The following is a 23,180-nucleotide window of genomic DNA, read 5'->3' as shown; positions in this document are numbered from 1 at the left end:
AGATTAGATCACTTGAACTGGACAGAGTGAATTTGTTTTGACCTACTGAACCTCACAGTTCACTTCTTTTGGATTAGAGCAGCACCTTCTGTTCCATCTCCACCTACCTGCATTACTTCAGACCTTCCATGTGCTTGTATAACAAAGTCAGTGGTCATTTACCCCAAACATCTGAACATCATTTGCGTCAACTGTGTCTTTCTCAGGCTGCCATACCTTCTCCTGTCCTGCCCCACTCTGTGTTGCATATGCTAAAGAATGTTATTCAATGTAAGTTTTTAGCAATAGTGGTACACAGATATTTCCAAAGTAAATGCGGTACATGGCATCCGTTCATTTACTAGTAAAACTGTTAAACAAACAATCTTCTAATATGTTATAAAAATCTATAAACTAAACAGTGCATCAACTATACTGTAATATATAATTAGATGAGGCAGCATCTTTTAAATATGCAACAAATTGAATAACTTGCATGTAACATATGTAATGAAATATGCAAGCTGAACCCTTCAACTACAGAAATGAACTGGTAAAATCAAAGCTATTATGCTCCAAGATAAATTTAAACTTGTGAATTTTCAAGTCTTCTTTCCTTCCCACTGCTTACATTTACAAAAACAGAGACTACCACAACAGACAGGCTAAAGGATCAGGTACACTTTGCTTCCATATGGAACCAGGCTAGCAAAATAGAAAAAAGGCTCGGTTTTGAAAAGCCAGAAACTGGTTACATGTCGCTAGCACAGAACCATTCTAGATGCACAAAATCATCAGCACAAAAGAAAAAAAATGTAACTATATGACAGGTAATTCTTTGGAAACAGCACTCTTTTTGGAAAGAAATGGCAATGTGAGAAAGGAAGTAGCTTAAATCATCCCTAACATTGACTGCCTGTAAGTAGAACATTTTTCTTTCCTGAACAGGAATGTTACAGCTGCTCTGTAGCTCCAGGATCACAGGAAGAGACCCAGCAGAAAACAGGCATTAAAAAAAAAAAAAAAACACACTTTTAAAATAAACTTAATAAAACTACATCCTTGATTTTTACTGTTTTGTATTTGATAGAACAGAAATAAGAAGCTCTACAGTCTAGTTTATTGCACACTCATTACTCAGGATCAAAGCCTTTTCACACAAAGAGATAGTAGGATTTCAAGCCACTGTATATAAATGTCAGCCTGTTTACCGAGGTAGAAGCAAGGGCAACATTTTTAATGATATCAAAATTCTTAAGTTTTTCTTAGCATTCTTTACTCAAACTCTTGGTCATCCCGGTAACATGGTCTTTACCTGCAGCATGTTGTGCATTTCTCTTCTCAATTGGCCGAGATCTTGGAGTAGATCATCTGCTTTTTTCACTGTTTTCTCAATCGAACTGGAATTTTGGAAGGAGCTTTCAAAAGCGGGGAATGAGTCTGCACGCAAAGCGGTAGGTCTGATGGGAAAAATACTCTTTATTAAATTCTCGCGCTTCCTCAAGTGGCTCAAAAAAGTGCCCGACTTCTACACTGACTACTTGAATGTGTACCAAAACTTAACACAAAATAGCATTTGCTTTTCTGCCTGAGGTTACAGACGGGTTACTGTGTTTTCTCTGTTTACCACTTATACTTGGATCTGTATCCTTGTATTTTCAAGTGAAACTATATATAAAATTCAGATGTAATAGAGCAACATTTAAACTTTGAAAATCTTTTCATTTGAAGCAATTATTAATATTTTTGTTCCTACTATCATAAATAAGACACTGTGTCTGTAGCAGTTTCTAATTATACTTGTGAAATTATGACATCAAATTATCAGCTGTGGAAAACTATGCTTCAGACTGGATGGCTAAGAAAATTTCCTAACCTAAAGCTTAGAAACTGGTAGGCTGATGCTGCTCCTTCCCAACAAAATGTTCTCAGAAAGCTCGCATAAGCAGGCAGCTTAGAGTCCACCGAGGAGGGCAATCCCTCTTTAACACAATACTTGTATAGCCGACCTCCTGACGTGACTTCCTGAGCAGCTCCAATAGAAGAAGTATGTTCAGAAGAGAGGAGAGCACKGCAAGCGATTCCCACTGACCTCTGAGAAAGGTTGTTACCAGCTATCCTTAACAACTGGCCTTATTTACCTCAAGAACGACAGAAATGCAAAAGCATCGTAGAAATCCCTGCGTGCAACAGTATTTTACTTGAAGCGCAGCTTTATCAGATTCAAGATCYGCACCAGTGACTCTGTTACACCATCGATATTTAATACTTCTTTCTCAGTCTCATTAAAACAAAAGATCTGCCTCAGTTTTGAACTGTTACATTCATTTACCCGTCTCTCTTGGAATGCCAACTCGCTTTATTATTGTTTAATGTTGCATTCTCAGAAGACTCAATTTGCCTCAGTGGGGTTTCTTGAGAATTCAGAATATGCTCAAGAAGTCTCCCTCCACCTAAAGCAGAAAAAAAAGAAAGTTACACTTACTGTTAAGCTTTTTCAATATATTTAACACTTTCTTTTCCTTTCCAGATAGTTCACTATTAGACAATATTCACTAACAATAGTAAATATATATATGTGTGTGTATGTATATAAATATGTTACATATTTACTTCAGTAAGGATAGGTCTCATCAAAATGTTCACATCTATCTATCTTACTATGATTGATCTGCATAGCAAAGTAAGAAAACAGATGAATGAAATTGGGACACTAATTAACTGAGTCAGAGAAACATTTTGCTCWTAATGTCACAGATTTAGGCAACTATTCTTTTTTAGCTCTTCTTCCTTGATCTTATTTTCCTCAGCAAAACAGAAAAAACTCATTAATCAAACAGGGCATGTGAAAATACCACATAAATGTTTTCATGAGACCTGTGACAAGTATATAATGTATCATATGGATACACACAGGCATATATATGCACACATGTACATATGGCTAGATTCTCACACTGACAAAAAGCAGCAACATTGCTGCTACCATCAGAACCAACCTTAAAGGAAAAAGTCACATCTTCTAGAATGAACATTAATTTTTTAATTCACCCTAAAACAATGTTTGACTATATTTTTATACAGGTCACTTTCTAATTATAGAATTAATTCAGGTTGGAAAGCACCTCAGGAGGTCATCTTGTCCAACACACACACACACTGCAAAAAACAGATGGAGATTAAAGAAGAAAGGGAAGTGAAAGTTACTGAAGTCCATGCAGTCTTCTTAAAAGAAAAAATTTAAGGAAAAAAAAAACAGTAATTAATACAGTCAAAGACAAAATCGCAGTAACAAAGGTTTAATTTGAAACAGAATATAAGGAGGCCACATGAGTTAAAAAGYAAGCAGGAAGCAAAAAAACCTTATTTTAATAACATTGTTCCTAGACCAAGAGGAACAAAAAGAGTATGTGGGGACTTGGAAAAAGAGAGGCAGAAGCMGCAGTCTGACAAGCAACTAACCAAGTCAAACTGGCATTTCGTCCATGATATTAGAAAACAAGCTTGGATCCACAGGCAATTTTTCCCTGAACGCTACTAACTAAAGATGCTTTACTTTTTGATGGAATGCTCAAAACTGGATTTCATGCTGCTTAACTGATCACAGCTAGCAAAAGAAAATCACTTCATTTGCTTTACACATGCTATTTCCATTAGTATAACCCAGAGACCTGGAGGGATTCATGTTYGTGAGAAAAATTCAATTTATCTAATGAAAAAGTTCATGAGTAGCACCCCAGTTTTACATTATATAATTTTCCCTAAACAATGAATGGTCATTATATTTTTTAAACCTTAAAATCAAAGTGAGAAATTCTCTTTAGAGTCTATAGGTTAGATCATTAGTGTCGTAAAGTCTTCAGTTAGTTAAGAGTAATCCAATTATCTCCAAAACTAACCTTTCCCAAACTCTTCCAAAAATTCTGCACTGAAGTACATCCATTCAGACAACCCAATGACTCGGAAGAACTGAGGACTAGAGAGAGTAAACCCTAGGCTGGGCTATTCACACCAGCAGAGGACAGGAGCACCTTACTGACAATACCTTCATATGTGGATTTGGGAATATTTTCCTTTTCCTTTGTAGGGTTTTCTTTCTTTGAGATTTTCACATTTTTTGATACAGGTTCGGGAGCACATCTCCGAGGAACTGGTGTCTTTAGGGGAGAATTCTGTGTATGAACCCCACAGTTTGGAAATTGACTTGAATATGCTTCAGAGGGGAAAAAAAAACAACATTCAAATTTAAGATTTTTTAAAGTTATGTAAGTGTTAAGATYATTTTTCACAGGAAAATAATCTAGAAAAAAAAACCAACAAACCAACATTATGAAATTCTCACAGAAATGCAAAACATTACAAAACAAATACAAAAATAGACAGGAAGAACCTTCTATACTTCCGAGTGTGATTATGAAATGAAGGGGGGGGGGCAGGGGAGGAAGCAACCACCAAATAACAAAAAACTCTCCACCACTAGCTCATTATAAGCTTCCACATAGATATTTCTCATTAAAACTGTATTACGGAAGTCTCAGCCTCTCAAACTGAATCAAATTGGTGCAGACTAAGCAGTTAGTAAATACCAAACTCTCACTTTAATTTAAACTTGAATATTTTCAGAATAAGTGGTACACATAGCATACAAGGCAATAGGAACATTTACTATACTATACGTAAAGGTTTACTACACATTAATAATGTGACATACAATCCAATATTAATTAAAACAAAATTAATGTAGAACTAACACCGAAAATAAGACATTAAAAATTTGTTTTCACCTTGGGCAGGCGGACCACTAGTAGGAAATAAATCCGTCTGACAGGAAGATACAGGGTGAGTAAGCAATCGCTGCTCTGGCTTCTCAAATTGTTTAGTCATGAGACTGGAAGAAGGTACGTGAACTTGCTGTAAGCCACCCATGTTGACTGCAGAGCTAATGAGATGAGACTAAGAGACAYAGTTACAAAGTATTTTGGTATATGCATTAATATCCCAAGTAAAACTAAGCATGAATACATGCCATATAATCATACTAATCAGATTTTGACACGCTACTTGACTGAAAGTCATTTACAACATGTACAATACTTTTTTTTTTTTTTTGAAAGGAACAATAAGACTGCAAAGACAAAGAATACRCTTGTTTTTTGATTTTTGTCTGAAAGATTAAGTGAAAGTTTTCTCAATTATCAAAAAGAAATAATTTTTTTTAGCAGAAATTAGGATCTCTCACRGTTTTTGTATGTTCTTTCTACAGACAAAATGACTGGGGGGARGAGGGGAAAGAAGCAGAAATCTGGGACAAAACTGGAAGTGAAGCTTTTCCCAAAAAAGTTCTACGCTTGTGTGCTGAGCACTGGATCATTCTTTCTCTCAAAAACTAAAAAAAAATACTGAATATATATTTATACATTGAAAATTTCTTTACATTTTTAACTATCCAGCATAGGAAGGGACTTGAAAGTTCATCTTGGTCATATTGACACATCAAAATTAAGAACAACAACAACAAGATTATAATGTTAATACTGAGAAATAGAAGAAACAATTAAGCAAAAGCTTCTGCGTGTTTATGTAGATACCTGAATATTCATTTGTTGCTGCTGTAACTTTTCCAAATGCTGAATCCGCTGTGCCATGAAGGTATTCATTTGTTTTWCAAGCTCACTGACTCTTTCATGACAGTGGAGCTTCTCATTTTGAGCCTTCATATTTGTTTGTTGTTCAGCAACACGTTGCAGTTGTTTATCTGTCTCCTGTAGTTTATCAATTAATGCCGAAACTGAGCTAACTTTTGCTTCYAAATCATTTTGAACCTAGAGGGAAAAGAAAAAGAAGAAGAAAGCAAGAAAAGCTTCCTAGAAAAAGAGAGATGCAAGCACAAAAAGCAAGCTGATATGAATGCCATCTCTATTTATTCCCACCTTTCCTATCATCATGGGATGATTTGCTTCCAAAAAGACACAAATAAAATAACAGCCCTAATCTTTGCTGGTTTAGCAATATTATGAAACTCTCCTAAAAGACAAATCAGATGTTCTACATCCACGAGCAGCCAAGTCCCACCGAGATAAATCCAAATTAGTTCTCTCTGGTATAATGGTCAGTAAGTCTGAGATCACTAACACACAGAAAAAAAGTTAGTAGACACATTCAGTTMCGTTTGAAATAAAAACCTCTGGTTTGAGCCAGGACCAAACTTTCTGTGTGCTTGTGGAAGCCAGTAAATTAAAGTTATATTTAAACAAACTACCAGGAGACGACTGATCTTTTGATCTTTTTGAAATGCCATTTAGAAACTGTTGTTTTTGCAGAAATCTTTCTGAATCAGATGTGTTATCCTTTCTACATGGAACCTGAATGCTCTCTTGTAAAGTTCAGCCAGATTATGCAGCATAAGGTTATCTCCAAATATGAAATCTGACCAGTTTATTCTAACTAATGTAATGCCCATCCTTTATCATTACATTTATATAAATTTGTTGCACCTATAGTTCTGTCATCTTAACAACACCATTTTTGTTAGGGAAATTTACACCATATGTAAAAGCTGAAAGGAATCTATAAATACCGAGYGGCCTGATTTCAAGCTGGCAAATAAACCATCAAACAAAGGTTCTTTCCCATAATACTTAGTATACACTACTTAACAGCAATCCACTTACATGTGCACAAAACAGTAGCCTGCATTCACCCAAAGGCTGCAGTCTTCTGTACCTCCCATKTAATTTTACTTTATAGGCAAATGATGAATGGAGGGAATATGAATTAGGTACAAGTACAAAAGAATGTTGGTCCTACCGCCAACCATTTCAGGCTTGCTTAAAAGATATACTATTTTAAGAGGACAATGAACTAAATTATCACAAATGACTCATTTTAAGAGACGGATTACTCACTTTAAAAAGTGGAGCCGTAGTAGCAATGGCAGCTGCAGTTGCTGCTGCGATGGTTGTAGTGGAATCAATTTCCCTGTGTGTTGACCCGGTGTTTTGACCAACACTTTCCTGTTTTTCTGTAGAGGAATTTCCTAAGAGCTGTACCTTCACCTCCTTAAGTGCAGGATTATTTTGGGTTCTACAAATATAAACAAGTTCCTGTAAATAGCATCGTTTTGTTCAAATCCCCTTCAAGAAAACAATTTCCCACCTGTAGCATCTGTATCACCTCTTATATAAGCATTTCCTGCAAAGCTCTTGAGGCCCAAGAAAAAAAAAATTACTTTCATCTTTTAGTATGACAGTAGATATTTCTGAAAGTTACATTTCTAATATTATTTCTATATTAGCTTCTAATATAAAAGGTATTTCCAGGTGATGACTGCAATCACAACAAAGAGTATGATTATGAGTTGTCTTTTGCAAAGTCAATGTACTAGTATCAAAGTTCTACTAAATAACTTCTGATCTTCAAGATTTCCAGCCTAGGGATAGACAGCACAGCACATCTCCTTATTGGTCTTTAAAAATATCATACATGTGTTGGTCAAGATTTGCTCTGATAGATAATTTATTCAGTGCCAAACTCTTGTACCATGAAATCATTAACTCATATAGTTTAAAATGTGCAAAATAAACAAGATATTCCAGTAAACTTTTAATGATAAAATAAATTGAAAACACGTTCATAGATAGAAAAAGAACACTCACAGAYGACAATAAGTAATACTTTTTCCTTACCAGCTATGGATTTTGGCAGAAACTGCAGAAGTATCTACCATATGTACAAAAGCAGATTAGCTGAGAATATCAACAACACACACTTACTTTTGCTTTAATGCCACACGCAAAGCCTCTTTCTGGCCAGCAGCATACTGAGAAATAAAAACATCATCTGTGGGGAAGGACATCAAATATACTTTGTCAGGTAACATTCAGTCTTGCTTTAGAGGTTGAAATGTTATTCCAGTAAGATGTAATATTTTGCTACAAAGAATCCATTGCCTGCACGGACCACATTTTCTACTGCAAGTATCAAATTGTTTCCTTCACAAAGTAACAGATTTAAAAACAAGATGAGACAAGCAGTTAACACAATTTTGTCTATTACTGAATGTTGTTATTAAAAAAAAAAAAAAAAAAAGCCATTCTGGTACCCTCTGAAAATAACAATGACTGCACCTTATCCTCAGAAAATTTGGAAAAAGTTGCTCTAGAAATAATAACTGCAGCTCAGGCAACCCATTCAAAAAAATTCTGCAAATTCTAACTTGAAATAAATTTAATAAAAAAAAATATAACTGTGATATGAATATTTTCCTACAGTCACCAAAAATTGTAACAAAACTTTTCAATAGCTTTAAATTACGCTGAAAGGTGTGCAGTGCCTCCTGTATCCACTGTTCATTGGGCAAAGGTGATAATACAAGCTGTGGAGGATTCCATGTTTCACTACTGCTAATTAGGCAGTTACTACACCCATGTTGATTAGCTGGATAGCTGCTGCCTCTGTGAATGGGTAAGAGGAAAGCAAATTCCTCTTAGCCTTAAATGGGGGTGTTAAATTGTGTTTCCTTTTCTCAATCCAGTCACAGATTTTCAAGAAAGCTGCAGAAACATATTTTCTTTAAAAGCTCTTTGCTTTTTCCAAATCTGATTGAAACAGAGATGTGATTTCCTGGATTTTTAAGGTTAAAAATATACTTTTTCTGGTGTAGGTTGCTCGCAGAAAATAAGTATTTGTAGCACAATTACTCACATCAGGAAAATATAGCCACATGAGCTCCCCCCCCCAAAAAAAAACCCCAAACAACCAAAAAACATCTCTATTCAGAGACATGAGTAGTTTGAATAGTAAAAGGAGCCTCCCAGTTTCTGGTACACTGGCAGAACTCTCTCTGAGAAAAGCACAAGAGCTATATAAGCTACTGTAAGCCAGAAAGATTTAAATAAAATTTGCAATATTTAAAAACATTAATTAAAGTTATCTTCACCTTATCCAAGAAACCCTTGAATATTTTCACTGAATTTCTATATTGAAGAAAAAGATCCAAAACAAAATCATAGCTCTTTCTTTCTCTAATGAAGCAGTTTTTTTGAAGGAAAAAAAATGGCTATAGCAACACATAAATGTGTCTYACCTTCAGGTCTTCTGTTATCTTCCAACAGCAGTGAAGGAACTTGTACCGCAGCTTCTTTAGAATAATCCTTCAGAACAAGAAGAGCAGAAAAGCATACGTCAAAGCCTTTGGTAGCAGTAGCCAAAATTTTAGAAGCAGATAGGATTGCTGAATACACAAGTGTAAGCATCTCCACACTGCAGTAACGCAAGGCTTTGGAACAAGCCATGCTAAGACTTACCTCTACCGTAGAACTATCTGGACTTTCTAGTCAAGAACTAACATGATATTTGAGGACACAAACTAAAAACACAGTACAAATTCAAAATATGAATTCTAAATACTGATTAAGAAGTGTATTTTCCTCATTTATGGCCAAAGATGTAGAAGTGAAGTTACATGCATTTAAGTTAATAGATGTAACTATTCTCAAAGAATTCAGCATCACTCACGCATGCAGAATTAAGCACACATGCCAGCAACCGCAGAACTGAAGGGACAGAGMTGAATTTCCTTGAATGGGAATCCACAAATAATCAGAGTCTACGTGGAGTCAATAAACCAAGTTAGGAAAGTAAAAATCTCTTACTCAACTTTATTTGATGGCGTGGAACTGTAGAACAGTACTCCACCATCTTTATGAGAACTTTTGTTAGCTCACTAGGTCTGCTTTGAGCCATGCAGAGACTTTGCTGCAATGCTTTCAYAGCACAGGTTAATTTTATCCTCGTGCACGGTCATCATAGGCTGGACCCTCTAGAGACAGGTCTCCATTGTATGTAAGATTTAGCAAACATAAATTAATCAGAAATAAGCCTTTTAATCTTGAGTGTTAAAGAGTTCAGTTTAAACTGATGTCCAGTTCAATACCTATGATAAGAAGAGAAAAATCTACAAAAAGTTTAGGGCTTTTCAAATAAATGTTGTGCAATGTGCAGCTGCTATTTCAAAGGAAGAATTACTCTAGACTCTGAAAACATGAATACTCTAAGAAAATTATACTTGGATATAGACTATGCAACAGGTAGCAGCACACTAAGCAAAGGCCCTTCAAACACTTCAGCATGCACATCACATTCGGAGCAACTCATAAAGACAAGCATCTGCACAGTTATTTTGCAGAAGCAGAGCCAAATATTCAGTTGGCTACCAGAGAGAAACAATTTGCTCTTCTTCTACAGAAGCTGAGCATATAACTTCTTGAGATAGATGTGGTTCTCTCAGTCTAGGATTCTAGGAAGCAACTGTAACTTTTCTTACCATTTGTGATAAAAACATAGGTTCTGTAGAATTTTCTACTGAAAGCAGATGTTCTGGATGTCCTTTAGTATTCTGGACTCCTAAAATAAAAGCAGTTTTACTGTGGTCATAATGATCTTTAACACAGTTGCAGTGTACCTTGCCTAACTCCAATCTTAATCTTTTCTCTCTCTGTATCTTTGAAAATCTAAATATAATGACTTTCACAACACAAATGATCACAGCCATCAATCTGAAGCTCACAAATGTTAATGAATTCTGTGAGAGTGGAATATAGATTTGTTTTACAATACAAGAAAAACTTCCTGAAAAACAGAGCATCTAAAAAGCTGACAACCCTTAGGTCAAATTCAAGTCTGACAGGAACTAGGGACATTGAAAGCTACTTGTCTAAAGACACATTACAATTATATGACAACATACTTCAAGTAAGAAAGAGAAGGAAACTGAGCACAGTACATATTTCAGTATCAAAGACTAATCTAGCTTTATCACACTATGAAAATAACATCTTACGAAGCTGTTTGAGCCTTTGATCCAAAAAACCAACATCCCCCTCCAGGAACTCCAAAGACTGATGGAGTTCTGTTGATCTAGCTTTGACTGACCACATGACCCTGTACAAGTCACTTTCCGTATGGAAAACAAAGGTATATTCATAAAAGCTTGGGGGAAACTTGGAAAACAAAGTTCTGCAAAACTGCTGACACTTATGGTATCAGAACACGAAGGTCACTTCCTATATTATAAAACTACTGCATGACTGAAAACAACGCACAATGATTTTACCTCAAATCTAATCTGAATGTCACTGGTAGATCACATACCTGGTGCAGTACTGCAGGGGGAAACTTCAATTAAACTACCAGATAAAGTCCTGCTTGCTGGCAAGGCTGGAGGAATACAYGATGTTTCATCTCTAGCCAATGCTGCATCAGAGGCTTGGCAGGGAGGGACCACTTCACGAAGCTTCTTTACAGAAATTTTAACTTTTTTAATACAGCCACCGGCTCCTGGCGCGGTTTCAATGGGCTGCTTCTTGTGGAGGCTAGTGGAGTGAATGAGCACATCACCCGCCGTGAAACTAGCCAGTGAATCCTGGCTAATGCTAGAATTGCCTTCCACCTCCATGAAGACCTCAAAACGCAGGTTTCAGCACTTAAACCTGGCAACAGAGTTTAAAAACAATACTGTTACAAAAATATCTATTTAGCAATAAATAAATAGCCATTGAGCAACGCTCCTGAACTGCTTATGGGCAAGTCGCCCACACTGCTACAATCTACGATTAAGGAAACAGCAAGTGCGGGCAAAGCGCAAGCAGCGTTTAAGCAGCAAGAAGCAAACCGGCTCCAAGCCGCCATTTAAAACGGAGCCGGGGCTCGGGCGCGTCCTGCCCCTCCCGGCGGGGACAGCAGGTCTCCCCCCTCAGCGGCCCAGCGGGCCTGGCGCTGCAGGCAGCGGCCGGGCCCCACCGCGGGCACCCGCGAGCCCGCCCGCCTGCTCCCCCACGCGGAGAAGGGCGCGGAAGGCTCCCCTCGGCCCCGGGAGCAGCCCGCCGCCGCCGCCGCAGGCCCCCGCACGCCGCCCGGGGCCTCCGCACCGCTCCGCACCGCCCGGCGGGCAGGCAGCGCCCGCTGCCATGGCAACAGCGCCGCTCGCGCCAATGCCCGGTCCGCTCCTCAATAGCGTCCGGGGGGGAAAAGCGGCGCTCGCGGCCCGCTCGCCGCTCCCGCCCGCTTCCGGCGGGGCCAGGCGCTGCCRCGAGCGGGAAGAGAGGAGGGCGCTTTAGAGCGCTGCGCTCGCGTCGGGGAGGAAAGTAAAGCCGCCGCGGAACTCCGCGCCCGCTGATTCGCCACGCGGCCAGCATTGGAAGGGGGGGGGGGCTGTGTGGCGAATCAGCRGGGCTGAAGGTCCTGCTGTTTGCCGGGTCGTGCCTTCCTTCCATCCTCCCTCCCCCACGCCAACCCCCCGCGTGGCCCGGGCTCGTGACGGCGCGGGTGCGGGTGAGTGCGCGCGGGCGGCGCGTGCCGCGGGGGGAGGGGGGGGAGCGTGAGGTAACGGCCGCCCCGCGCCGCCCAACGGTCGCCGCCCAACGGCTGCCCCCGCGGCGCCGCTGGGGGAGCGCGGCCCCTTCCCGAGGGAGCGCCGCGGCACGTCCAGCCCCGGCGGCCCTGCCCCGAGGGTAGCCGGGCTCCCGGCGCCCTGTGGGCCGTTAAGGTGTCGCAGGCAGCAAATTAAGGTGCCGTGGGGTACGGCCGCTCCCTGGAAGCGCGCCGCAGGGGGGGCGGCGGGGCACGTGGAGGAGGGCGGAAGGGGCCCCCAAAACGTCTCAGTGGTAACAAAGCAGCTGTTCGTGTTGTGGGCTTTTCACGGCGCGAGTCAGATGTGCGGGTGACTTGAGATGCTCCCTACCTTAGCACTGGCGTTAAAACTAAAAGCTGGTATATTCAAATCTAGGTTTTCTGGACAAATCTTCCTTAATTCAGATTGGAGTTGAAACAAAGGGGCACAAGGCATGTGCCGGCACTGGTCTGGCACGTGTTTGTCTGTCTGTTGGGTTGGACCTTGGCCTGAGGAGTATCTCCTGAGGCAAAGAAACTCAAGGTGCCCTTGAAGGCGAGAACCAAAAGATGTAGTTTAAAAAAGCAGGAGACAGAATTAAGGTGAAATTGCTTCACCTTCAGCCACTCCAGCTCAGGTTTTGACCTCAGTAGATCGCAAGTACTGGCCAGGCCTAATCAAACTTTAATAGGAAGCCACTTATGGAAAAAAAAGTACATATTTTCTCTCCAGACAGAAGACCTCCTTGTGTGTATCCAGTCTGTTCAAGAGACTCTCAAGAGGTCTCATTTCAGACTTATTAGCTTACCTTTGGCATTAGGATTTCTTTCTATCATTGAACTTTTTTTTTACTCCAGAGTAGAGTCTGGCTCACAAACATGTGCTGATGAAGCATAACCTGTGCACCGAGTACATTTTGTTATCAAACCACCTTTTAACTCGTCTTTTTCTCATCTAATCGTCCGTGTCCGAACGCTGAGCACAGCTTGTGGCCTGAGAAGAGAAGCTTTGTGTAACCGCATCGCAAATAATGCAGTCCGAAGTAGAGCAGTTGAACCTCATTCGGAAGGGGCGATGAGCTGTACTCTGCCTTTCCGACAGGAGAGGGCGCAGGGAAGCCATGCCTTGCTGCCTGTCTGGCGGCTTGCATCTTACAAGGCAGGGTTACACGTTAACGCTGGACTTCCCGCGTTGTGTGGGTAATTACGTCTTGGCCTGAATTTTAGGTGGTTAGCTTAGCTGCCTACTGRTCTCTCATGTATTTGCAGTTTAATTAGCTTCAGTAAAAGAATGCTTCAAACATTGAGTTGTCTTTTTTTGTTGTTGTTTTTAGTATGAAGTCAAGTTCTAGCCTAGCAAATCCCTACTACTACTACAGAAAACCCTTTTTCTACAAGCTATGGCTGTTGTATCTTAACACATTTCTTTAACTTGATATTTTTCTTCTTTGTTCCTGGCACACATGTGCAGAAACGCTTGGGTGGTGTGTTTCCTCTCCCACCCTGCTCTGGAGGCAGGGGGTGTAAAACTTCCTTGGCTTCTTGCAGAAAGGAAAAAAACTCAAAGGGCCTGTTCAGCTTTCCTGGGAAAGGATACCACTGACTTAAGATTAGGTAATAAGCACTAATGTTTTTTACATCAGTGAAAAGAACTTCCTCACTGAAGTTTACAGTGCATGTTTCACCTGTAAGAACTCATAGCTGTTAAGTGGAGATAAGATGGAGATAGCCACCCAGTGGGACAGTAATAATAGTCGTGGTGATCCAGTGCATCCAGTCCATGTGGCCTTCTCGTATAATCACCCACCGTCCTTGTTGCTGTGGTTTATTCGGAGCTATCCGCTTCCTTTAGTGTGACTTGTGTTTCAATGCCTAACTTTCAAATTACATTTAGCCCAGAGGAAAGTAATCTAGGCTACGTAGGGCCGAGGCTTAAACCTGAAGCCTGCTGGAGTTGTTTGAGCAGCTGCATAAGAAGCTGTGTGGTGTGTTAGTCAAGGTGCCAGCCTTGCAAGGGGTTCTTCTATCGCTTTTATTTTTTTCCCTCTCTTCCTTCTTTCACAGGCTGGAGGGAAGGAGGACAAAAAAGAAGGAAACTTGAAATATTTATTTTTAACATATTTTAAGAATAAAACGATTTGCATGTTTCCAGGAATCCTTGGCTAGCATATTTTAGAAGTTAAGGCCAACTGGGAATGATTTGTAGCTACTGAAGATGTGTAGTAGAGCCATATAATTTCACTGCTTTCTGTATGGAAAGTGTAAATTACCTGAGGACGGACTAGTGCTTCAGACATTTTGTTTCAGAAACTTAAATTAAGATAGTGCCATTTTGCTGTTTTAGATTGGAGCTATTTCCCAAGTGCAGGTGCAAAAGCTTTGTGGAACTACAGTTCTGTAAATCTGCAATTTTAAGCTTGCCGAACTAGTGACAGAAGAACAAAAAATTAGATTTGTGATAAACAGAAACAATAAAACAAAATACTGAGTGTGAGAAAATGGGAGTTGAGGCTTTTAGCTTTTTATACTTGGGAGAGGACAAAAGTCTTTTCTGTTCTCTGTGGGTTTTAACACTCTGTTCAATAATCTACTTGAACTGACTTTGTAGAATTGTCACTGACTTTTCTTATAACAGGGTGAGAAATGAGTGACATTGCCATCCATTTTCCCTGGTTGTTGTCCCAGTTGACAGTGTTCACTTCTTTTAAAACAAGTTGGAGGTTTATATTAACCTGAATAATACCTTGTTTCTTCTGAGCAACCATAAGAATATGGTCCTCCCTAAAGCAACAAGCCTTGTGATCTATCTATCCACGAAGAATTCTTGTTTGGGGGGAGGGAGGTGTCTTAAGTGCAAGAATCATATGTGCTCTTTACATCCCGTACCTGGATTGACTTCCTACATAGCCGTAAAGTGCAACTTTAAGGGGCAGATGTTCTAGTTACCCTGCTACTGGAAGGGAGGAGGTTCATGCTTGGGAGTGCTCCTTAGTGCGGTCTTAATGTCTTCGTTTTCTTTCTGCTGTAGAAATAATTATTAATGTCTTTTTGTTCCTGTTCAGAAGGCTTGCTTCCGCTCTCCCCTCCACACCACCAAAAAGCTGGAATAGTTTCTTAAGTTTTCTAAAACGTGAATGTCTTGCTCAAAATTTGACAAAAGCGTAATGCAAGGCTAATTATGAGTTGCCTTTGCTAAAGGGCAAAATGAACTTTTTCTGGCAAAGCGATTACTCTCCAGTGCTGATTTTTTCTTCTACAAGTTGAAGTGATTGAAACTGATGGATCTGGTTCTTTTGAATGTGTAATAATAACTTGGGTTACCATCTGTGATAGCTCTTGGATAATATGTAAATTAAGGGGAAAGGAAGACTAGCTTTCAGTATTCCTGTAGGAAGTCTCCTGGTTTACTCTCAAGTCTTAACTTGTTTACCATGTTGGATTCCTTTAAGGTGCTTGCTTAAATTCTTGGGTCTCTGGCTGTTCATTCTTTCATTTTTCTTTGTTTTTCTTCGTTTAAGGATATTCTCATTCCTTTATGATTCTTTACATTTAATTTGCTTTATTAATTGACCAGAACATATGCTCTAGTTTTTTTAAGCATTTAGTGAGAAAGCAGCTACATAGAAACTCTGCTTCTCTCATCCAAGTTGGCTTATAATGCTGCAGCTATTCAAAGCTGCTGTCATTTTACACTTGCTTTTTTTCCCTTACTGTTGTTTCAAATGACACCCAAAGTCACTGTAACTAGAAGGCTAGAGAATGTTATTGCTTCCTTCTTTTTTTCCTCCAATTTTATTTTATGCCTTTAAAAGCATTTATAAAACACTTCTTGCTTTTTTTTTTCTTTCCTCCTTGCATCGTCATTTTATCTGCTTGAAATGCTTAAAAGCAATAATAAAAGAACAGCAGTTTACAGGAGGATCTGGGCAGGAACTGTCTTGGATGCTGTTTTAACTGAATATATTTCAAACTGATAAATTTCTTCAAGTGGATGGTTTGAAAGATTGCTAACAAAGTTGCTTTTAAACACAGTTAAAGCATATGTGAATTCCATTCTGCTGTAAAATGTTGTAGTTGATGCGTATGTTTTTTGTGCTTTCTTTTTAATCTTCAGAAGAGGAGACTGAATCCTAGACAGTAGAATATGGCTGGACAAATATCAGAATCTGATCAGATTAAGCAGGTAAGATGCTGTATTCACAAATGGTGGCTTTGAAGACCTTGTATTACTGCATCACATAGACTAAAAGATATAGAGTACTTTTTGTCCTTCCCTATGCCCTAAGTTATCTCTTGAGATAAGAGTAGTTTTCTAGCAAAAAAAGATTTAAACTTTTGACCATGAACAGACACAGCATAGCGTCTGATAGCACTTGATGCTGAAGTCTACTGAACTGATAGCAAATTTTTCTAGTGTCTTGTTCTTTAAATGTTAGTGTCACTGGCTGGTGTATGCAGCTATGTATGAAGAAAAATGAATGTAGATTTTTTTTTTTTTATATATTGATTGTCTGTTCACTTTGTATTTATAGTTCAAAGAGTTTCTGGGAACATACAATAAACTTACAGAAACCTGCTTCCTGGATTGCGTGAAGGATTTCACTAGCAGAGAGGTTAAACCAGAAGAGGTATGTAATTGTTTCCTGTGCTTTTGATTTCCCTTTCATAGAATAGCTGTATAGCATTTAAATTTCATTTCATCATCAAATGACTTTGAAAGTTTTTATCTTTCAGCTAGCTAAAAAAGCTAGGGAGCAGTCTTGAGTGGATCACAGGTGTTCAGTATAAAGCTTCCAAGTGAGAGATGAAGTGAGTTAGAGGAAGAAAGGGAAATAGCTTATCTGTAGTTTTGCTCCTCTACAAATGTCAAAAGGTGATGATAGACTTTTTTGCACCCAGAGTCTATTTGCCAAAAAACAAACAAACAAAACACTCCAAATCCCCCCCCCCATGCTTTTGATATCTTAGGTCACCAGTTACAAAGTATAAGCTAGGACCTCTTGAGGTTTTAGTCCGTGTTGTCTTTTTGCTATGTATATGCACAGGGAATCTTCCTGTTCTCACTGTTAGCATTGGCTGCTTATTGCAATTCTGCGTATTTTGTTCTCTGAGCTGTCAGTGGAGGTTCTTGTGCCTTGACAGTCAGAATTCTGATGGATGATATCTTCAGGGACATGCAGGTTGTCCACCTGCAGTCTAGTTCTGTGAAGGTAGAATTCTACTGAAATATTTTTTTACCTACCCTCATTCCCTGCATTGTTATGAATCATAGAAGCACAGGTCTGCAAAGCTCTGGCTGTTAAATCCAGCCCTCTGCATTGCAGGGAGCTCCATCATAGAGTCATTTGCAAAAAAGATTACACTGTAGGTAAGTTTAGTTGCATATTTCTTGCCTCCCCACTCCTGTTGAGAGGCTGTTTCAGAATCTCATAATTTTGTTGGTTAAAAGTCTAATATCCCGCTTTTGCTTAAATATGCTGGCAGAAAAGCAAAAAAAGATTTAAACTAGCTCTTGAGCATCTTCTACCTCCTAGGAATTTTACTCCTCTGCCCCTCATGTCTCCATTCAGCTTTTGCTTTGCTGGACTAAACAAAGCTCTCTTCGCCTCCCAAGACAGATTCTTTGTTCTCCTGATCATCTCTGCATCTATTCTAGTGGAATTTTTCTTGATTACAGGTAGTCAGAATCATTCTGGGTAAGGTCCTGTCACTGTCACCAGTTCATTTTGAATTTCTTGAACAGTACAAGGAGTTTCAGTTAACAGAACTGACAGAAATGTTAGGGGGACAGCCTCTTTGTCTTTCTGGGGTGGCATTTGATTTCCAGTAGAGGATTACACTTCTGTCTTTTGCTACCCTAAGGATTACTAGACTTTCTTTAAAAATACGGGTTCAGGTAGTCTTTTGTTGATGAACTGGGTTCAAAGACCAAAGAATCCTCATGGCGGGGGAGGGGGGAATTAAATTTAAGGAGTGTTGTTTAGATGAAAAAAAAAGAAGTCTTAGATTCTAATCAGCTTTTTTTTCCCTTCCCCTTCTGTGATCTGCAAATGGACCACATTCGGCAAGACATGAGCCATCTGTTAATAATGGAGGCTAGGAAGAAACTTTCTTATGGGAACTTTGTTAGGTAATTATCTATTACGAGGCTTCTTGCAAAGCATCTGGCTCTGGCCACTGCTGGAAACAGGATACTGGTCTAGATGGACCACTGGTCTAATCTGGTATGGAAATTCCTAAGTTTCTATTTAAAGTTGTAGTTTCTTATTAAATAATTTAGACAAATATGTCCAAGAATTTCCTGTGAGATTCTACATTTGTAAAAACAGCTTCTGACCTCTTTACTTGCAACAATCTCCACTGCAAGTTTAGACTTTCCAAGGCACTATATCACAAATACCGCACCCTCTGGGAGAAGTGGCTGGGATAGTTCCAAAATTCAACAGAATTTGCTTCCTAGTCAGACTTAACTCCTGCTTAACAGGTTTTACTGTGGCTGATGCCAGGTCAGCGAGGGAGAAGGGGGAGCAGGTGAGCGGTTAGTTGCAGGGTTTTTGTTTTGTTTACTTTCAGTCCCTCTACTTTCCACAGCCCTTAGCGCTGAGCAGAATCAAAGCAATTCTTGGTTTTCCAGTAATCATGYGAAGTGGTTGTCTTTCCTTTGTATCTGTATCTGGAAACTTTATGGCAATAGTAATAGCTAGGTTTGGAACCATATTATAGAATATCTGATAGGCAGAATTGTGGCTTAGAAATAGGTCTAATAACTTTTCTCTACACTTAAAGAAAAAAAAATCTTCTAACTTTCAAAACCAATGCAGTCTGTGGTATAGGCCCAGGTATTTCTGTCCCTGTCCAGCTGAGTGGTAGAACTTCAGAAGGTATTCTGGTTGCTTTTGTCAAGGCTAACCAAACAGGTACAACAAGACTGATAGAGTTCATTGGAACAAGGTCAGAAGAAGGGTAAACTGAGCAAGCAGACAGTAGACCCTATTTGGCTGTCAAAAGTAGTAGGTGTTTGTAAACAGAATTTGAAGAAGTGGAGACTAGTTTAATAGACTTAGTATTTACTGCATAATAAAATGCGTTTTATACTTCATACTCTGTGTATTTCATGGGAGGAGTCCAAGGATGGTAATATATCTGGTTATAAGACTTTTTTTCCATGGAGACTTTTTATGAGAGTGAATATTAAAAGACATCTCAGAGATCCCTCAAAAATTAAACTTTTCCACTGCACAAAGAGGGTATGTACCACTAGGCCCTGAGCTTGAGGCTAAACATAAAACATGAGACATAGTCACCTAATCATGTATGCTTGCATATGATTATATTTTGGGTCATATTTTTGGAGTCTTTTTAATTACTGTTTGGAGCCTTCTGTTTCCCTTTCCCTGTAGATGACCTGCTCAGAACACTGCCTACAGAAGTATTTAAAAATGACACAAAGGATCTCCATGCGATTTCAAGAGTACCATATTCAGCAGAATGAAGCTCTGGCAGCTAAAGCAGGATTGCTTGGCCAACCTCGTTAGACAAGAGAGTACTCTGTTCAGACTTTTTAAGCAGTGCCAATGTTCACTGGACAAGAACACATTTTGCATCTTCTCCTGTTGGGATGTATGTCCAGCAATTCAGAAGAGAGTTCTTGACGCTGTTTGGAAGGTGGAAACCATGAAGCGTTACACAAGAAGTTAGTAACGGTTGACTGGCAATGGAGTCTGTTTCTGAGGTCCTTTTTCTTGTACAATTGAATAATACTGATACAAACTTTCCCAGGACCCACAGACTAGCATGTTTAGATTTCAGGGAGGTGGGAGGGTGCTACTTTGTTTCTTCTGCTCTGTTTCGACACATAAAAGTGTAACATGAAAGTATATAAATAAATGTCTTGACACTTTTTTTTATTTAATTCAAGTAAAATAAATGGGAACTATACAGGTGTATGTATGTTCTTTCCAAAGATTCATTTTTAGGACRCTGCTTGAGAGCCATGTTTTAAGTTTGCTGCAGTTTTATTCGTCCTCACCTACTGCAGAGTTCTGTTCTTTCATTGCTGCTTCGAGTTACTGATAGACAGATCAGAGTTAGTGACTTTGTTTCAGCATCTCTAGGGATGTGTGAATGAGTCATTTCTCTTCATTCAGGAAGAACTTCAGTTCTTTCACTACCAGCTGCCCTTGCAGACCCTCATGATCGTTCTGGGTCTCCTGGAGTGCTGCAGAACTGTGATGACAGCATCAAGGCAAGGGTAATGTGAGACAGCTGCTGTAACCATGGAGCTGGGGTAGGCAGAGATGCTAGTTGCTTACCCCAGGTTATATTTGGCTCATACTTCACCAGGTCATTCATAAATGACATGAGTGCATCATTAGCACCCACCTACTCCCAMGGCAATTTCTGTGAACTCTCTGTTTCTTTTGGGGAACACTGGAGGTCTTCCAAACCCAGCTTCATTGCCTGATGAAAGTATGATGTGTTCCTTCAGTAACATTAAGCTTTCTGGCAATTTTCTCCTTTAATTGCATGAATGCCAACATAAGTGTGAAGCATGCACAAGACAGTGTCTTTTTTGCTGCTGGATGAGTATGAAGACAAGTTTGTGAAAGCTGACTGTTCCAGTGTTGTGTTTTTGGTGTAGAAAGGACGCTACTCCTTTGACAGGATCTTAATAGCTGAAACAGTAGTCAGATGGTTAGTGCAGTAGAATGATGGTTCATTGCCATTTTATTATCAAACAGTTGTGTTCTGGAGTGCAGAGTAAAGAAAAAAAAAAGCAGGGCACTTCATTCAGTAACAACCACTGTCATGTCCTGGTAGCTAACAGGCACATTTTATTTTAATTCGAACTAGTAAAATACAGTGAACAAATGGAATTGAACATCTGGATTAGCATGTAGATTTTGAGACTGCAAGACACTAAGTCTGACAGAGTTGTTTTAAGTCAGTTGCCAAGTTCTGCTGTTAGATACAAAGGCAACAAAAATATAGTCTGTTGTTAAAGGTTGCTCTTTAATGGTCGTCTGTTAATTCATTGCCCATTGATGACCACAACTACACCTGCAATGCTACTTCTGGAACCAAAATTCCAAAATGTAGAAAATCAATGACAACTGTTAAAATGAGCTGAATGCAATGCCTTAATTCGTAAAACAACATCCTGTACAAACCACATTTTTTTGCCCAAAATAAACTAACTGCAGGTTCATTGTGTTCATATTACTGATTAAACAGCCGTGCCTAGTATGTGTGAAGTGCACGGTTCTTTATAAGATCATATGAAATAATATAATAATATGTACTTATGTGACAGTTGTTCTCTGCAGAAGCATCTCATACATGGTGTTGGGAGTATGTGGTGCAAGACCTGCAGTAGCTGATGTGATCCTGCGCATGCTGAAATAGTTAGTAATGTGTTCCAGACTCTTCTTTTAGCCCCTTGCAAGAAACTTTATTTTTTTTATTGTAATTTTACAGGTGGCTTCATAATGTTGTATTTATGTTAAGAATCACCCCCCCCAAAAGATCTTAGCTTTTTCTAACAAGAATTTGCATATAAGCAAAATATGTCTTTCCTTTTTTCCTCCTAATGAGACGATAGTAGACAAACATCCGCAGAATATTTCATATAGTCAAAAACAAATTTTTGTTAACTTTATCAGTACTTGAAAATATTTTGAGTAGATAATGTCCTCTTCTTAGAATGCAGTAAATGTTACTGTTAGTCTTAGCATCTGCCTTTTTTAATCATTTGTATATACTGGGTAAATATACAATAGTAGCTGGAGACTTATTTTTTATTTTAGTGACCAGAGGCAAAGTTTGAGTTCATAGCCTGAGTTTCTAGAGCATCATGCCAGGGAGCAGCAGCAATGTCAGTCATAACTGTTGTGGGATTAACTGTCTTTATCCTCTTACATCTGCTCTGGTGGAAGATGCTTCCAGGGCTGTTGGAAGGCTATACTTTTAATTAAAACATTATAGACAGAGCAGCAGTGAAGTAGGTTATATTAATTTAAGTGCATTCATTCTAGGYTGTGGTACTATTTGCCTTCAGGAAATGTTTGTACCTGCACCGTAATAGGCCAGGCCTGAAAGAGGAGCAGAGTTCCTCAAGAGGAGCAATAATTCAGAAAGTGAGGTATGTAAAGACTCAGATGTTTAAGTACAGTTTCATTTCAAAAGAGCAATATGAGTTTATTTGGGTGACTAAACTGAAAATAAAAATATAACCAACTTTAACTTCCCTTCCTTAGATCATCATTTTAAGATTTGCAGTCTGAACATTTCATACATTTCTTCAGCGTTTTGTTATTTTCCCCCAGATGCAGCAACCCCAAAATGCAGGAGAAAAAATCCCTACTACCGTTTTTGTTGATGACTTCTTTAAAATTGCTTGTGACTGCTGCATTAATAGATCAAGTTGGTATTGTTTTAGAGAAGTGCACTGGGGTACTGAGTTTTGTCTTGCTTGTGCTTTTATTTTCAATTGCGAGCTGCTGACAACTTGGAAACGAGCAGTAGACCCTTGCTTGGGTGTTGTATAACTGTGGCAAAAATTATTACCCCAGCTCTGAAGAGTTTACAGTTTGTTACACTAAACAACAGGTGCATAAAGCAGACCGGGAAGCTTAATGAAGTAGTTCTGATCAGTGTGGAAAAACATTCATGGCAATCTGGATACCTATATTTTTTTTTTTTCTTTTTTTTTTTGACAGGAATCACCAGAAGAGTTTAAAGAGTGTTTCCAGGAACACTTCTCTGATGCTTCCAAGGGAAAAGATACAAAGGTGTTTCCTGAGAAATATTTTGAC

General features: G+C 39.2%; 2 protein-coding genes across 12 annotated transcripts in view; one reads left to right on the top strand and one right to left on the bottom strand.

Moving 5' to 3' along the window:
• The window catches only part of KIAA0586 (KIAA0586 ortholog), a 59,982-nt gene extending 47,988 nt beyond the window's left edge, over nt 1-11,994 (bottom strand). For 7 of the 8 annotated variants that reach the window (XR_003251957.1, XM_026056116.1, XM_026056113.1 and 4 more), the window contains exons 1-11: nt 11,907-11,994; nt 11,131-11,468; nt 10,304-10,383; nt 9,065-9,131; nt 7,752-7,818; nt 6,885-7,062; nt 5,568-5,801; nt 4,764-4,932; nt 4,025-4,192; nt 2,312-2,432; nt 1,295-1,439 (exon numbers count right to left, since the gene is read on the bottom strand). Coding sequence is in view for 7 of the 8 variants with exons in the window: in XM_026056116.1 (XP_025911901.1) it covers nt 1,295-1,439; nt 2,312-2,432; nt 4,025-4,192; nt 4,764-4,932; nt 5,568-5,801; nt 6,885-7,062; nt 7,752-7,818; nt 9,065-9,131; nt 10,304-10,383; nt 11,131-11,434 (1,533 nt within the window). In the remaining variant the exon portion in view is untranslated. The remainder of the gene's footprint in view (nt 1-1,294; nt 1,440-2,311; nt 2,433-4,024; nt 4,193-4,763; nt 4,933-5,567; nt 5,802-6,884; nt 7,063-7,751; nt 7,819-9,064; nt 9,132-10,303; nt 10,384-11,130; nt 11,469-11,906) is intronic. The other variant, XM_026056110.1, reaches the window with a different exon arrangement.
• Nucleotides 11,995-12,210: 216 nt separating this feature from the next.
• Nucleotides 12,211-20,312, top strand: TIMM9 (translocase of inner mitochondrial membrane 9). Of its 4 annotated transcripts, XM_026056126.1 has the most exons (5): nt 12,252-12,309; nt 13,838-13,980; nt 16,481-16,549; nt 16,899-16,994; nt 19,767-20,051. In XM_026056126.1, the coding sequence occupies exons 3-5, from the start codon at nt 16,511-16,513 to the stop codon at nt 19,899-19,901; spliced, it is 270 nt and encodes an 89-aa protein (XP_025911911.1). In that variant the 5' UTR covers nt 12,252-12,309; nt 13,838-13,980; nt 16,481-16,510; the 3' UTR covers nt 19,902-20,051. The 4 variants fall into 4 exon arrangements, with proteins under 4 accessions (XP_025911910.1, XP_025911911.1, XP_025911912.1 ...); XM_026056125.1 differs by lacking the exon at nt 13,838-13,980 and having other exon boundaries at nt 12,211-12,309; nt 19,767-20,312; XM_026056127.1 differs by lacking the exons at nt 12,252-12,309; nt 13,838-13,980 and adding an exon at nt 12,445-12,545.
• The last annotated feature ends 2,868 nt before the right edge of the window (nt 20,313-23,180 follow it).

This window comes from Apteryx rowi, unplaced genomic scaffold (genome assembly GCF_003343035.1).
Source record: "Apteryx rowi isolate R43461 unplaced genomic scaffold, aptRow1 scaffold_13, whole genome shotgun sequence".
In the NCBI taxonomy this organism is placed as follows: Eukaryota; Metazoa; Chordata; class Aves; order Apterygiformes; family Apterygidae; genus Apteryx; species Apteryx rowi.
Note: the sequence above shows the minus strand (reverse complement) of the source record. Positions and strands in the feature narration are given on the sequence as shown.

Excerpts from the sequence above, each read along its gene's own strand:
- TIMM9 (XM_026056125.1), top strand. The coding sequence starts at position 16,511 with ATGGCTGGACAAATATCAGAATCTGATCAGATTAAGCAG. Across the intron at positions 16,550-16,898 it reads AATCTGATCAGATTAAGCAG|TTCAAAGAGTTTCTGGGAAC; the intron begins GTAAGATGCTGT and ends TTGTATTTATAG. Across the intron at positions 16,995-19,766 it reads GAGAGGTTAAACCAGAAGAG|ATGACCTGCTCAGAACACTG; the intron begins GTATGTAATTGT and ends CTTTCCCTGTAG.